The sequence below is a fragment of the Chionomys nivalis genome, chromosome 4 (genome assembly GCF_950005125.1).
Source record: "Chionomys nivalis chromosome 4, mChiNiv1.1, whole genome shotgun sequence".
NCBI classification, from domain to species: domain Eukaryota; kingdom Metazoa; phylum Chordata; class Mammalia; order Rodentia; family Cricetidae; genus Chionomys; species Chionomys nivalis.
Genome location: NC_080089.1, coordinates 73452219 through 73468377, shown reverse-complemented (window position 1 = coordinate 73468377; position 16159 = coordinate 73452219). Strand labels below are relative to the sequence as shown.

Sequence of the window (16159 nt, the reverse complement as noted above, 5' to 3'; positions counted from 1 at the left end):
ATGTATTTTCCTTTTTTAATCTTTCCCCTGACTGCTGCATCCCAACACAGGATCTGAGGCTGGTCCTCAGAAAATTGTTGAATTAAAATTGTATGAACTGAAATGAAATACACACACACACACACACACACACATACCCACACAGCATGCATGCACATACACAGGCAAAATATGTATATGTTATATATATTTATTTCCATCTTTCTATGGATTAGGCCATATTTCTATTCATTTAGCTATATATTGATAATCTTTGATGGTTTTCTATAAATTAAGAAATCATTCAATAAAAGTCATAGCACTTAATTCAGACCGGCTTCACAGATGAGCATGTCACAGCCATTTCTGTTGAAACTGCTTTGCGTTGTTTTAGTTTTAGAATTTCTGCTAGCCCAGCTTCTTTCTGGGAAAAGATCATGGATGTTTATACTAAGAAAGAATGAGCTGTGGCATGTTGTAAGTAGAATCCCCGCCCCCAGTACAGGTTACAAGGCTAATAACATCAACCTTTAATTAAAGACATTCGCCATGGTGTCATTAGAGCTCTGTACTGATTGGACCTTGCAAAACTAGACACTCTTGTATGTCACAGATTGACTAAAGGACATTTCTTGTTGAAGGATGTGATGTGCAAAGGCTGGTTGGAACTGAAGCGCCCACTGAAACACTATGTCCAAGCTCAGCATGGCAAAGTTGATCAAGTTGTGGTTTAAATGCCATGAAACAACTATACGCTGAGAGTCTTGTGCATTCCTTTGGCTTCTCATATTCAGGCACTGATATTCACCACCTGAAGCAGTGTTAAATCTCTACCTGTGGGCTGGCATTCTTTTTACAACCAGTGACAGAAAATAAGGAGGAATAAGGAGGCTCACTTAGACAATCAAATCCTAGAATTAGAATTTGGGCGTCCTCAATCAGTGATAACATTTTTAATACACCTTGGCTAACATATTAAGTGAAGCCACTAGAGACCCATGACAACATTGTTTTTTTATTTGGTGGGAAAGAAGTAGTGTGTTTGTGCTTCTCTGTTAGTTCAGATTCGATTCCGTTTTCAAGACTCCGTCTAGCACATCCTGCAGGAGCACACCTTCGCTATCCATGGACGATGACGAGGCTGACCTGAAAAGAAAGCAGATATCTGGGTTACATAGTGCAGTATAGAAACAAGAGGAAAGACAGAAGGAGGAGAGGTGCGTGAAGGGGAAGCGAGAGGAGCAGAAAAGGAAGGAGGACATTGCCTGTGATTTCTGCATCCCTTTCCTACCCTGAAGTAAAACGCACTATATGATAACCTATATCCCCCTCTTATAAGGCAGGAACCTACATTTTAATCCTACACATCACCAATAGCTTTAAATAAGTTCAAGAACAAAATCTTTCAAAATGATGAACTTGGATTGAAATAGGCAAATTTTCCCAAATTTTAAGTAACTCAATTGTTCTTAGAGAAACCCACAACAATGGTTTGAGTGCCAGCCTTTATAAATATTTGCTAAAGTACGGATTAAGGTGCAGAATCAAAATATGTATCTCTCAAGCATTCGGGTAGTTATCTGTATAGGCTAACAAAATGGGAGGTGGAGGCAGATATGATATAAATTGATTTGACTATTCAAAGAAGTGGAGCCTTGTGCTTTCATTAACTGTTCTTTTTTTAAACTGTTTTTTGTAACTTTCATTCCTCCTGGCAAATTTCAAAAGTGGACTTTCAATTTTAATTATTATCGCAGCAAATAAATATGGTACCACATATCATTACGTGTATATATTCCTGTGAATCAGTCTATGGCTTTACGCTGCTTTAAAAGTTATTATGCTGGGGCTTACATTTTTCTCTTTGGAATAAATTAATTAAAACATTGGTGTTGCTAAGCCAAGCCAGTAGGAACTTATTACTTTATTATGGACATTGTTCTTCCTTTTTCCAGAGCAAGTTTCAGCCTCAGCCACAAGCCTGTGTTTGGTGGCCATGATTGATGCTCAGCTCACACTTCCACATTTTCGGCCTCATGCATCATCATCAGGCCCCTCCAACACTGCCGTCCTGGAGCTGTCCTACTTTCTGATTCCTGGCTTTTGCCGGTGATTCATGAGCCAGAATAGTAAAAGAAAAAAAAAATCTCACCTTGGCTTTTCACAATGTATCATCCTCTGTGAGAATTCTAGTTTTGTTCATCAGATTCATGCAAATGTAATATTGATTGACAGTGATGTATATAGATCCGCATGCACAATGTGCTACATAGAAACCACTAAAATGTTCTATTAACGGCAGAACACACACTGCTTAGAAACTACTTTGAAACTGATGTGGAAACTTAGTGCATATTTTTTTTGTACTTTCAAACTCTGTCTTCTCCACTATTTTCAGTTGGCACTACCCGTGTGTATGTATGTGTGTGTGTTCATGTGTATGCATGTATGTGTAGGTCAGAGATTAATGCTGTTATCATTCTCCGTGTTACTTTTTCAGCTCACTGAACCTGGAGCTCTCTCATTCGGTTAGACTGGCAGGCCAGCAAGTTCCAGGGATCCCCTGTCTCTACCTCCCCAGCATGCGGATTACACCTGGCTATTTTACAGAGGTGCTGAAGATAAAACTCATGTTATTGTGCTTGCATAGAAAGCATTTTACTGACTGAGCCACCTATCCTGCCCTGAAGTTATTTTTAAGTACACTGTCCCAAGAACGTTAGGACGTAAAATTATTCATTTTCTATGCCAATGTTCTAATATCTTTCATTAACACTAGCCTAAAAATTGCAAACATTGCCCTGTAATTTTTATCATCATGGGTATGACGATGAGGGGCAAGGGGTGTGTTCTAAGACAGCCTGGAAGATAAGGCTGAGCTTTATCCGGAAGCAAACTAGAAAATGTCAAAAATATTTTGCAAAAGCAGCTTTTAAAATCAGAAGCATCCAGACCTTAAAAAGCCAAGAAAGGAAGGTCTAATGGCCCTAAAATCACAAATAGCGAGCTGCATGTTCATGATGCTGCCGTGGAGCTTCTATTACTAGACATCAACCTTGTCCCCACAGGTTTCAGGAACATATAAATGCTGGGGAAGAAGTAGGTAGACGTCACAGAGTCAGAGACACAAGTTCCTATTTGGGATTCACCTGTGAGCCAAAACTCACAGCTGATGAATTATTTCAAAGAAAAGACATGTCCAAGGGTTACTTTCCCCACCAGACCAGACCTCTAGGTTCACCAGCAAGGTCGAAATAGCAAGAATACCCTGGCTGACAGGTGCTTCGCCAACCTTAATGGACTCTAGGCACTCACCTGGGTATAAGGCTTGAACCAATAAAGATCAGAATGGCAAGCTGAGTAAGGTACAGCCCTCCAGAGAAGAGGGGAGCACACTCAGACAGGCCTCTGAGCTGTGACCCATATGCAAAGTGGCCCATTTATGAAGAGCTCCCCCCGCGCCAGCTCCGAGCTGGACAGTACTGTGAGGGTGAAAATTAACCCACTGTCTCCAAAGGCCACTCAGGAAGTCATCTGTAACATTTTACACAAAATCTAAAAATTCCATTTTATTAATGGCTTCTGAAAACTAGCAGCACCTAAGATAGTAACTTCATGTCCTTTCAAAAATATATTTCAGCTTCTCTATGCTACCTTGTCCTTACGACTTTCAGTTTATGAACGAGGGTTGGAGTCAGTGTTATGTAGCTACAGAAGCCAGAATTAAGGGTCAGCTCGAAAAGATTTAAAAATAAAGACAGTATTTGGATAGAAGAATAGAGGAAGCGATACTCTTGGTATGGGAAAATCATTTCTGTTTTCCTTTTCTAAATACTCTTTAAACATTTAGTCTATTCATTTAAAATGAGGTAATAAATATATTAGTCAGTTAGCATTACATTAAACTACATAAGGTCAATATCCATTACAGCTAGAAGGCCGAGCACGCTCCGCTTTGTAACAGGGGCATTTTGCACACCCATGAAGATGTTAAAGGGAATTTCAGATGGAGTGATGACATTCCAGGGGAAAACGGGAAGAATAATGGCTTCAGACTTAAGCGTTCCCCTTCGCAACAATGGCATTGTTAAGTTTAGCTGCTGACACACTGCTCTTAGTTAGGGTCTCAAATATCACCACTTCAAACCTCCTACATTGGTTTTGTGTGCGTGTGTACACCATCCCTACGCAGTAAACAGAGATGTGTACATCTCTAGGATGATGTTCATCATTGTGGGGGCCCTACACCTTGAGTCACTTAGACTGAAGTTTATCTCTGAAAAATGAGTTGTCATAATTTCACAGCTTCAGAAAAGTCCCTCTTTGCCACCAAATTCCCATAAGAAACACAAAACGTATTCTCTTTCCTTGTTCAGTTATAGGAATTTCATCTATCAGATGTTTCTACTCCGAGGAAATTTAATGTCTCATCAAAATCTTTTTCAGCAAACAAGCACCTCTGTCAGAAGTGTCTTAATTTCTTATTACAGAATTTTATCCACACGAAGAGTAATAAATAATTCATGCTACGACCTCTTTGTTGTGTGTCCCTGAACTGCACAGAGCCAGGAAGCTGACAGCTGTGTCAGGGCCAGGCACCCAAGATGTGACATGACGAGCAACTAACAAGTTCCTTTCGGTTTGTCCCAAAAGAAGACAACAGCCCAAAGTGCAGAGAGAAATCCCGAGCCAAAACGAAACAGCTTCTTTCTTTTCCCCTAAGTGTTTGCTACGAGCTGCTTTCCGACCCACAAGCCCTGGTCATTTTACAGGACTGCCCAGCCCCCTTTCTTCCTCACACTCGCTTGGCCATTTACGCCTGGCTACGGATCAATATGAGCAATTCTTGGAGAAATACGATGTCTCCATGACAACCAAGCCACAAATTCTCAGTGGAAGGCAGTGAGACCAGTAGCGAACCCTCCAGAGGTTTCTAGGCCTATAAGGGTAAGATGTCTTAAAATGCAAGGATGGACAGAGGAAGAAGCCAGAGCAATTCATTCTTTATTAGCGGTTTAATGATGTCCGATGTATGGAACAGGGCTTCCCCTACAACACTCTTCCTCAGCTCTTGTATTCTCTAATTGCTCTGTTTTGTTTGTTTGGGACACGTCCTTTTGTTCACAACCGTCAGATGGTAAAAGCCATCTGAATTTCACTCTCAGTCCACTTATATTAAGGAATCGTGGGTGACATTATGCTGATGCATCATGTCCAAAACAACGAGTGCTTCAGGAAACCCCTGATTCCTAGATTTAACTTCCCGACAAAACGTTTGATGGGAAACAGTTCATGGAGAACTGTAAAAACCTCGTCAGAACGAGACACCTTCAATCCTAACTAAAAGTAATCTAGGAATAATCTTTAGTAGGGACAGTTAGCACTACCATCACCGTCTCCTTTTTAAAGTGAAACAAATCGACATTTTCCTTGGGGTGTTATGCTAGGCAGCAGGGTTAATTTGTTCTTTAGCAATTTCTGTCATTGTAAAAAGATGCTGTCTCTCTGTGTTCTCAGATGCAGAAGAGAAAGCGTTGCTGGGATCGGGCACGCAGCTGCAGCTCCTCTTTTAAGGGATCCTAGTGCAGTGGAGGGGGCTGATACACACTTGCCATCACAACTGGGCCTATTGGGGTTCCAAGATGACTTAGGGGGCCTGCCATAGATTGTAGGCTGCACCTTTCCCTGAAAATTAAATCTCAGTATCTCTCCTCCGGGAAGGATCAGGGGACTGTTTGCAGCTGGCCCCCTGTCAGGGAAGGTGACACAATTTGGAAATCTCTTAACTAAGCTGACAGCCTACAGAGAGGATGAATCAAAAATATGATACAAAGATCAGCACACAAAGATGTGAGGAGGGTGGAGGAGACAGCATAGCCAGACAAAACGGGAAAGCAATGTCTGTCCAGCCGGGAGAGAGAGCTAACTCTTTCAGTCATGGTAATGAGGTGGGTACCAACAGCTCAAGGCTTATAGTGGCCCAACAATGTCATTCAATTTTTAGTAACAATTATTTTTTCTTATAATTAATTAATAATTAAAATTGGGTGTCCTTCAATCCGAAGGCAGGATCAAAAGATCCCAGCTAAGAGGTTCTAGCTATTTTTTTTTCCTGGTACATTTTCCTACCTTTCCTTTTCACAGAGAGAATATCAATGTAAGCAAATTTGACACAGAGTAAATCTTACTCCCTGATAGAGGGTTCCGACAGTCTTTCCCGTTGTTTGACCACCTCCACCCTTGTTTTGCTAAAGCGCTCTCCTCCCAGTCAGAGTTCTGTTTGTACAGGGTAAGGTAAAGAGATTCTAGTGGTGGCAATTTGTTCCTTTCTGCTCAGCTCTGCATTTCGGCCTTTCTCGGGTTAGATCTCATTATTTGAAAATATTCCAAATGTCAACATTTCTCTAGTTTCCAGCTTCTGTGTGGATTAAGCAGTTTAGCTTGGAATTGATAATGAACTAATGGTGCCGGCTTCCCTTCTCCGTCATAACGGCTTTGTACTGTGTCCAGCTGAATTCTTGATGAAAGAGGAAAAGATAACAGCCCCACACCGTGACCTCCTGGGGGGGGGGGCGTTAATTTGAGAGTGCAGCTGCTAAGAGCCAGCAGCCTTCCACTGTCCTCCCCCACACACTCCGAGGACCCCAAAGCTGTGTCAAATTTATCATTTTATACTTGACTATGTTTAAATGGCTTCCACCTGCACTCTCCGACTCTTCCAAGACACATCTGTCAAGAATGTCCTCGGTATCTTGGAAGTTTGCCGAGTTCAAGTCGGTGCCATGCTTGACCGGACTGACTGAAGCTGTTAAAGAGAGAGAAAGGAGAGAGAAAGAGAAAGACAGCCATGAAAAAGTAGCAGTAAACACCATTAGACCATTTCAGTCCCACCGAAAGTGTGGGGGCACACTATGGAAACACAAATAATAAATTGAAATAAAGCGTATCCTCTAAGTATTTATTGGCAGACACATAATTAGTTGAAAAATCCATAGATGGGACTTTATCTCAGAAGAAAAATAAGCTTCTGGCCTCAGCTTAAAAGCTACGCAGCTACAAAGTGACAAAGTGATGCTTTCGAAGTTGGAATCGTATTTTTAATGCATAAATCTAAAACAATGTAGTCAATTAAGAGCACATGGGCACAGAGCAAAGACCATCAGCCAACTCAATTAGAAAGCCCAGCTCTGCCCCCGTGGTGCGGCTCCTTCTATGGCACAAATCACAGGAATGGACTCTTTGCACTTTGGCTGTCTTTTCATCACCTCAAAACCCATGCCCCAAACACATGCACACCAAACGTCTCAAATGAAGATCTTCAAGTCGAGAAAGAATGCACTCAACATGAGAAGAAGGGTCGGGGTTTTGAACAGCAGGTCACCCAACAACTTTCCACAAGATCGTCTCCTAGGAAGCAGCAGGGACCAGATGTGGAAGCTGGCACCCAGGTACAGCATTGCCTGTAAGAACGTTATCAACACCAGCTCTTTAGCAGACAGACGCAAATGCCTATGGTTTTCCGCAGGTTGAAACATTGGCTGTAAATGACATCCACAAGCAACGCATTCCCATGTTACCTCCTCGCTAGTCAATATCTACCAGGAAAAGTGGGTCTGCTCAGCATAAAGATATTCAGTAGACAGAACAAAATGAGTGCCGATCACACAGATCAGGTCACACCCACTGATCTGAAGCCAAATATACATACATTGTGGGGCATATGCATTCCTGTGAAGTATAAACATATACATACAACTGTCCGTACATGTCCTTATATATGCAAACATGTAAACATCTACACATCACCATTCATATGTGTACCTATATATACACTCACATATATACACATAAACATATGCTATCAAATATATATATACATATATACTCAAGCAGACCTATAAATATCCACACATACCCTTTTCTATATGTATACGCACATATGTACATACACTATTGAATATATACATATATGTGTGTATACATATAGAAAATAAATACTAATTAAGGCATGTAAACATGTCCACACACCACTGTGCATATGTACACACATGCATATATACACGTACACAAACTATTGTGTATATATATAAACTTATTCAGACTTGTAAAGATGTACATGCACCACTGTTTCTCTCTATACATGCATACATCTATATACACATATACTGCTGAGTATATATATATTCACATGTATATACATACATACACTACAAAAAGGGTATATGCATGTACACACTACTTATTGCATATATATACAACTCACATCTATATATGTATATATACTATTGAGCATTTCTATATAGTAATACATATACACTATCAAATATACATATGACTTACATACATATATAATCTATATACACATATACATATACATATACACATATACGTATATATCTATATACACATAAACACTTTTAAGTGTACACATAACTCATGTATATAAAACATTTATCTATATACATGCAGATACACACTACTGACAATATATACAGATGAACTCTTAAACACATGTATATGCATATACATGTCATTCTACTGAGTGTGTATGCAACTCAAATGTACACACATATATAATTGACTATGTAAATATACTCCTGTATATATATATATACACACACACAGGTATATACAGAGATAACACTTTAGAAAGCAGTAGAATATTATATTCTTCTTATGTTTCTATAGTACTGGCTACCACTGTCTACAGCTCTTGGTGATACATCATATTTATAAGTAATCAATGCAATAAACAAAATGTACCTACATATCTCATATAGGAAATGTTCTTAGGTTCAGGTTCACTGTTGCTAGACCTCCTCTAGTACATGAAAGAGCCACGCAGTGGCTGGAGCCCACATAGCATCACACACTGGATAAGTGACATCAAGGTGTCCTGCTGCAGCCCACAGGAATCAGCAGAATCAGCAGTCTGGGTTCCCTACTCCTCTGTATGCTCAGAACCTGAGGCCCAGCAGCGACTCTTAAAAGGAGTTGGTAACAATTCTAGTCACACGTTCCCTGCAGACAGGGTCAGCAGCCCTCTCCGAGCCCAGAGAATAGCTATCTTATGAACAGTGGGAAAACTCTGGATTTACTATGTCCCGAAAACCTTCCCTTCAGAAGCAAACATGGGGGAAGGATGGGATTCTTATTTTAAAGAAGTAAATCTACACTTTCATTTTGTATTTTTGAAATTTCTGGAAGACACCAAAAGAGCATAGGCCAAGCCTGTCTCCTTCGTTTGCTTTTTTGCCTGCAACAGTGCCTGGGCCATAGAGATTATTCTCCAAGGGTTTCTGAAATGAATGAATGGGCCAGGGACGGAAGCAGAGAGGCCAGACTAGCTGTCTCATAAGTCAAGAGTTCGTGTGTTCTCAAGGATGTGTGTTCAGTTAGATCCACAAGGAGACTACCACTGCATACCATGTGGCCAAGTCTTTGATCTGCAACGAAACACCTGTGTCCTGATTATCACTGGTGTGGCTTCCTTTAGTTTAGCTTTCCTCGCTTTAAATCGTGTGGATTTTTGAATTCAGAGATTTTTGTGAGTTGTCTAAGTGGGGTAGTGAAATGCAGCAAAGCTACAGGAAATTGTTATACCAGTCAACGTTCAGAGTCTTTTTAAAAGGATCTTTTCTTCATGTATCTTATTTGTTAACTCTGAAGTAGCGATTGTGGTGTTTACAATAAGAAGCAGATCACATAGATTAATCTTTTGATAAACACCCACGAGGTTGCATCTCTCTTTATTTGGGCCAACGCGGTGTTCTTCTCATCAACATATTGTTCTTTCATGATCGAACACCTTTTATCATTCATCCATTTATTTATACCTCCAACATATCTTTACCAAACAACCAATATTAAAACTGCTACTCTAGTGGGCCCCTACTCCTTAGCGCTGAACTATTGGCTCCTGGTAGACTATGAGAGAAAGGATGCCATTGTTTTCAGTTGAGTACCTGCTGGTGATCGCAGCAGACTCCAATGGATAGCTCTGATTCTTGGCCACATAAAAGACCCTATTTAGTTAAACTTAGGGGGTCACAAACCAAACAAGAATGTATGGATGTGAGGAAGAGACTAATAGGGAAGATAGGAGGTAGACAGAGGACGGTAAGAAATTACAGAGGGTGGGGAATGATATCAGTATACTACATACATTTGTGAAATTGTCAAAGAACACATTTAAGCAATAAAACATATTTCTGTTAAGTAAAGACCTCAAAGGGAAGAGGGCATGGCATTAGAAGAAAGAAGTGCCTATCACTATTATGAGCGGCCATAGACTAGATCCAAGATGAGAAGATGACACCCAATGTTTTCAAAAAGCTAGAAATTAGGACCAGCCCTTGGTCTTTCTGGAACTGAGTCCAGCAGGTACCGTGTAGTTACTCTGTCTTGACTTCTGCTTTTTAGGAAGCTGGTTCTTGTGAGACTGAGTGTTGTTATTATGAGGAGGTTATTCAAATGCCCTCCTCACTATGGGAGAATTTTTACATCTAAAGTGGTACATGATTTGCCATTCTTCCCTGGGAGCTTCACAGAGCATCCAATTAAACCTACTGTGCCAGAAAGGACTCTACTGTGTCAACTGGGAGCAGCAGGCTTCAGAGAGGTTAATTACTGCCAGTCTACCTTTTGTTTGTTTGTTTCTTTGATAGGCTAATCCTTGTGCTTGTCCTTTGGGGTGTCTCCTGTGGTGTTTCCTCACTAAACTCTGACATGACGAGTGACTGAAGTCCCTGCGATGGACCATTTCAAAACCGTTAAAATGAACACACACTGATTTGGTGTTTATTTGGGCCTTGCTCTTTGCAGGACCCCAAGGCACAGAGGAGTTTTAATGCACCCTCATGCAACCTGTGATCTAGTTGGTGCACAATTAACAACATTAGTCAGGATCTTTAGAGTCCACACTCTCAGGGTGACATGCCTCTCAGGAGAGCAGAGAAGTCCTCTGCTAGAAAGTACTAGAGGTGAAGTTTTATCCAACTCTTATTGAATGGGAATATAAGAAAACCAAAAGGAGCCATGCACACCAAAGAAAAAGACCCAGGCCCAGGTATGGTCAAAGAACTGCTGAATACCTCATGCCACAGATGTGTTTGCTAATGTGCCTGTCCACTTGGGATGTTTTTAAATGAATTCTCCTTGTTTGTCTCTTGGAGCTGTCTCTGAATTGCTGCTGTTGGCTAATTCTTCTCACCTGTAGACGCTAGCTATAGACAGATTTTTTTCCTGGCCCTAGATAGTCAATAATTTGATCTTTACTGATGGAGACCCATTTATCACAGGAGCCATCCTTTCACTATACATATCGACTCTTCCTTATCAATACCACAGTCCATTTGTAGCTCATCACTAAAGTTCTTGGGTGTTTTCAGTAGTTTTTGAAGGTGCTTTTCAGAGCTGGGCAGAGAGGCGCTTTTGACATCAATAACAGTGCAGATGGAAGTGAGACTCATCTTCAGCTTCACATCAGCGGCTTTGTTTCCTCTAGAGTGGATGCTGAAGCTGCCCTACATCTGGAGGGTTGGGGCCCCAAAAGACATGCTCTTCTCCATCTCTACTAAAAGGCAAAGTCTGTTCTGTCCACTGGCGGATGGAAGGCTGTTCCTTTTATTCACCACACACTTTAAAATATTGACAGCTGAAAGGCTGGTACCCTGAATATCTTTCCATAATATCTCTAGTCAGTAGACAGAGAGAGGAGTCTGTGTGCTCCACATGAATGTGTGCAACTATGGTATGTACCTCTAATGGGCTTAATTCTGGGTTCTAAGAAATGAACGGTTCAGACAAAGGCAATGGAAAATCAGTGTCTCTCTCTCCTCCAGTGTGTGTGTGTGTGGGGGGGGGTGTGGTACAGATTATTCAGGTTTATAGTCACATGCATACAAACACCTGTGGAGACTAGAGGTTGACGTCAGGTTTTCCTCAACTGGTCTCCACCTTATCTGTTGAGCCACACCCAGCTTTTTTGTGGGTGATGAAGACTGAACTTGGGTCCTCATACTTCCGCAGCAAGCACTTCATAGCCTAACCCATCTCTCCAGCCCTCACATCCAGTAGTTTAAAACGACATCCCAAACATTTTATGAGGAAGACTCTATGGAAGAAATTACTGTTTAAATTACATGTTGACATGGCCACATAATTTCAAGTATGCCACACTTTATACACCTCTGTTCTCTATTCTGACTTCTGTTATTTTATAGAAACTCCCACCCCCTTTTTGCCATTTGTAGAATAGCATTTAATGTTAAGGGCAGCTATGCCTAGAGTATTGGTTGCCTTTCCCATCACTGTGACCAAATACAGAGACACTTCAGAGAGAAGAGTTTGATTTTAGCTCATGATCTCAGGGCATCTCAGTCACGAGGAAGGTGACACAGAAAAGAAGCCAAGAAAGCTAGACCAAAACTGGAGGTAGGAAAAGTCCTCAAAGGCCCATTTTCAGGGACTCACCTCTGCCAGACTGACCCCATGTAATGAAGATTCCATAGCTTCGCACAAGCTGACTACCAAGGTTCAAACACACGAACCCAGGGGAAGAACATCACACATTCATATCCCTCCTAGCTAGAAGAGTTTCAGGAGATACACTCCCGTCCTGGGTGAGAGGAGAGACACCTCCAATGACAGTCTCTGTTCTCTCTACAAAAGCACACGATTTCTCGGCTAAGGGACTCTGACCAAGCAGAGTGCTCAGTAAGAACCCATGACCTTCTGCTATAGGTAAAATGTACAATGAAGAAATGCATTTTCAGAAGAAACAACCTCTCCCCATGCCTAATGGGTAATCGCTCATTGGGCATAAAGTCTCCCAGGAGAACGCTTGTGTCCAGCACCCACTGGGTCAATCAACGTCAGTTGGGGTCCATCAGTGAAGCTGTTCTTCTTCCCACTTGAAAATCAATGCTTCTATGAAGACCATGTCTAAAATATTCTCTATATTCTAAAATCTTGTGAATCATTTATCTTTAAATTTAATTGTAAAGTCAACTATTTCTAATTATCTTTTCTTGCTATGTGCTTTAATTGAAAAGAATCCATGTCATATGTGAAGTGAATAAAATAAGCACAAGAAATGATTCTAATATCATGAATTAGGACTGATTTAGAAAGAGATCCCAGGGTTGGGGAGATGATTCACTAGTCGAGAGTTTTCACTGTTCTCGTAAGGACCTGTCTGTGTTCGGTTCCCAGCATCTAAGTTAGGCAGTGCACAACTGCCTGGAACTCCAGCTCCTGGAAATCTGTCTCCTTCTTTTGGTCCCCTTGAGAACTGCACTTCCATGTAGGCTACACCCTCCAATAAATATAAAACCTTAAAAAAATCATAGAGATCCAATTCATGTGTGCAACCTCTTTGGAAATAAAGGCAATATTTAAAGGCAAATATTTAAAGGCAAATGACTCATAAAAGAAAAGCACACATATGATACATGGGTTCTAGAACTCAGGCCAAAGAAACAAAAGAGAGAAAGAAAAAAGAGAATAAAAGAATAGAAGAGAAGAAGCCCCCCCAAAAAAAGCCCAGTCCAAATCTCCTGGCTTAGTCTGGAGGCAAGGTCTGATCACTTCCTTCTTGGGATTCTCTACTTCCTCCTGCTCCAATGGAAGCAGTAAGAAATACACAAAACAATGTCTTACAAGAGACACATAAGAAAGAAAAATGACATCAAATTCAGCCAGAAGTAAATGTTGATGCAATCCTGGCAGGTCACAAAGAAAACAGCATTCATATATTTTATTTGTTTCATTTATAATTATGACTATGTGTGAAGGTATGCTATCTGAGGGTAGGTGCCCTTAGAGCCTGGAAGAGGACATCAGATCTCCCAGAACTGGAGTTACAGGGATTTGTAAGATGAGAGACATAGGGGCTTGGATTCGAATGCTGGTACTCTGCAAGAGCAGTACATGCTCTTAACCAATGCATGTACATATATTTTAAATCAGAAGGAAGCACAACTCATAAGGGAAATTTATGTTCCACCAGCAGCTCTGTAAGCACAGAAAATGCCATCTGGACAGACTCCAAATTCAGTTCATAACATGGCTTGTCTCTAGTCAGATGTCAGATCAGGGCAGGATTATCTGCTAAAGAGCTGTGCACATATTGCCCATACTTTAAGGAGTATCTACTGAAATGATCAAGCGGTAGTATCGCTTGAGTGTACACCTTGGGCTAGACTCTGGGCTTACTTTGCTTTTGTTGTGGAAAACAAAACCTTACAGTGACGTCAACAGATTCAATTAGGACCCTGATACTTCGTCACCACTAAGGGATGCTCAAGAAGAACACTGTTAGACTTCTGTGTTCCCTGTCCCTGAGCTTACTACCTGACATGCACTGTCATTTGGATTTGATTTTTCTAATGTGAGTTTCTGCAAGGATAATAACATTTTTAACTGGTAAAAAGAAGAATATTTCAGAATTCTATGAATAATACCCATTATGTTGGTACCCACACCCAGAATCATACAATTTTTATTTCTTCATATGCACACAGACATACACATACAATGTTGACTAATTAGGCTGAAGGGGAATTCTTCCTACAGCTAAATCTGTGGCTGAGACATGTGTCTAGATCACCAAGGGGATTGGAGGGTAGGCTAGTGTGAATCAGGATGAGGTATCAATTATTTATTAAATCTCTTTAAACATGATTGCATTCCTCACAGAAATACAAGTTCCTCTATTACTCAGGATATCTGAGCAATGAGTTACTTTGGTTAGACTAGAAACCAGCAAGTACTATACTGCACAACTTTGTCAACTTATCAATAATGATTTTCAGGGCTGGAGAGGTGACTTTATTAAGAGAACTTGCTGTTCTTCCAAAGGATCAGAGTTCAGTTCCTAGCACCTACATTTTTGTGTGCTCCTTCCGGCCTCTGTGGGAACTTGCATACATGCGTTACAAACTTACACACACATACACACACACACACATAAACACAAACAAACAAATAAATAGTAAATATAATCTAGGTAAAGCACTAACAATAATTACTAAGGTTGAAATAATTACCACATGTAATTGTAACTTTAGGGGAAAAAATCTTAGGGGTCTATTTAATGTTACAGCTCAAATCAATCCAAACATCTCTAATAATACAGTAGTAGCTTGTATTAAAATGCCTTATTTGCATATTTTTAAACAGAACTATTAATCTTCACTAGCTAATGTCTAAATTATGTGTATTCATTGTAAGATAAAAGAACATAAAGGATTTCATTATTGGAAAGGTATGCCTTCTCAAGGATACAGTGTAGCAACAGGGCAGGTGTCTGTGTGTGTCTCTCCTACGTCTGAAGTCTAATGTCACTTCTACTCTCTTTAGTGTGACCTTGGGCATGGGACATTACTTTCCTGCCTCAATTTCTTTTCTACATAGAATGAGGGAGTTGGAACAGGAAGCCCCTCTGCTGCATTACAAGTGTGAAGTTCAAGAATTCTCAAGATCAGTCAGCCACTCTCTCAGAGCACCACAGAGCAGGGTACTAAGAAAGTAACTGGCTAAGAAAGCAGCCTTGAAAATCTCCAAGACCTCTCTAAGGGTTTCTAACATAAGCAAGGGGACAGGGTCCTTTGTAGCTTCCGTCCTCTAGGCATTGAGGGAGCAAGAAAGATGCTGGGACTGGGAGCTAACTCAGTCAGCGAGCTGCTTGTCTTGTGAGTACAGAAGCCCAAGTGTGATTCTAACTCACATAGAAGAACAAGTGCAGTGGTGCTTGTAATCCAATCACTGGAGAAGCACAGACCCAAGGGTCCCTGAAACTCAGCCAGCAGTCTGGTTTAATTGCCAGCAATGACAGTATCTCAGAGTTAGGGGAAGGTGTCAAAGAAAGTAAGCAGGGTTCCTGAGGATGATACCTAAGTTTGTCCAGTAGACTTCACATGCACAGGCATGGTTTATATGCACATGCATACCTGCATGCAAGCATACACACATATGCACTGACTCCATACATTCACATGTTTGCATACACATAAAACATAATCTGGTCAAATTGTCTGACTTGACCCCAGCTTCTTAAACAATAAGATAATGACTTAAGAAAAAAAAAAGACTCAAGAACATTTAATCTTCAAAGACTCCTTCAGACTAAAGAGGTGCAGAGATGGCAAGCAGCTTTCAAGAGCACACAGAGGTTAGT

At 40.8% G+C, this 16159-nt stretch overlaps 1 protein-coding gene across 1 annotated transcript in view; it reads right to left on the bottom strand.

The window, feature by feature from the left end:
- Positions 1 to 1034: 1034 nt before the first annotated feature.
- Positions 1035 to 16159, bottom strand: part of Wdr72 (WD repeat domain 72) — a 170915-nt gene continuing 155790 nt past the window's right edge. Inside the window, exons 19-20 of the mRNA XM_057768149.1 lie at positions 6680 to 6784; positions 1035 to 1125 (exon numbers count right to left, since the gene is read on the bottom strand). Of these exons, the coding sequence (XP_057624132.1) occupies positions 1070 to 1125; positions 6680 to 6784 (161 nt within the window). The 3' untranslated portion in view covers positions 1035 to 1069. The remainder of the gene's footprint in view (positions 1126 to 6679; positions 6785 to 16159) is intronic.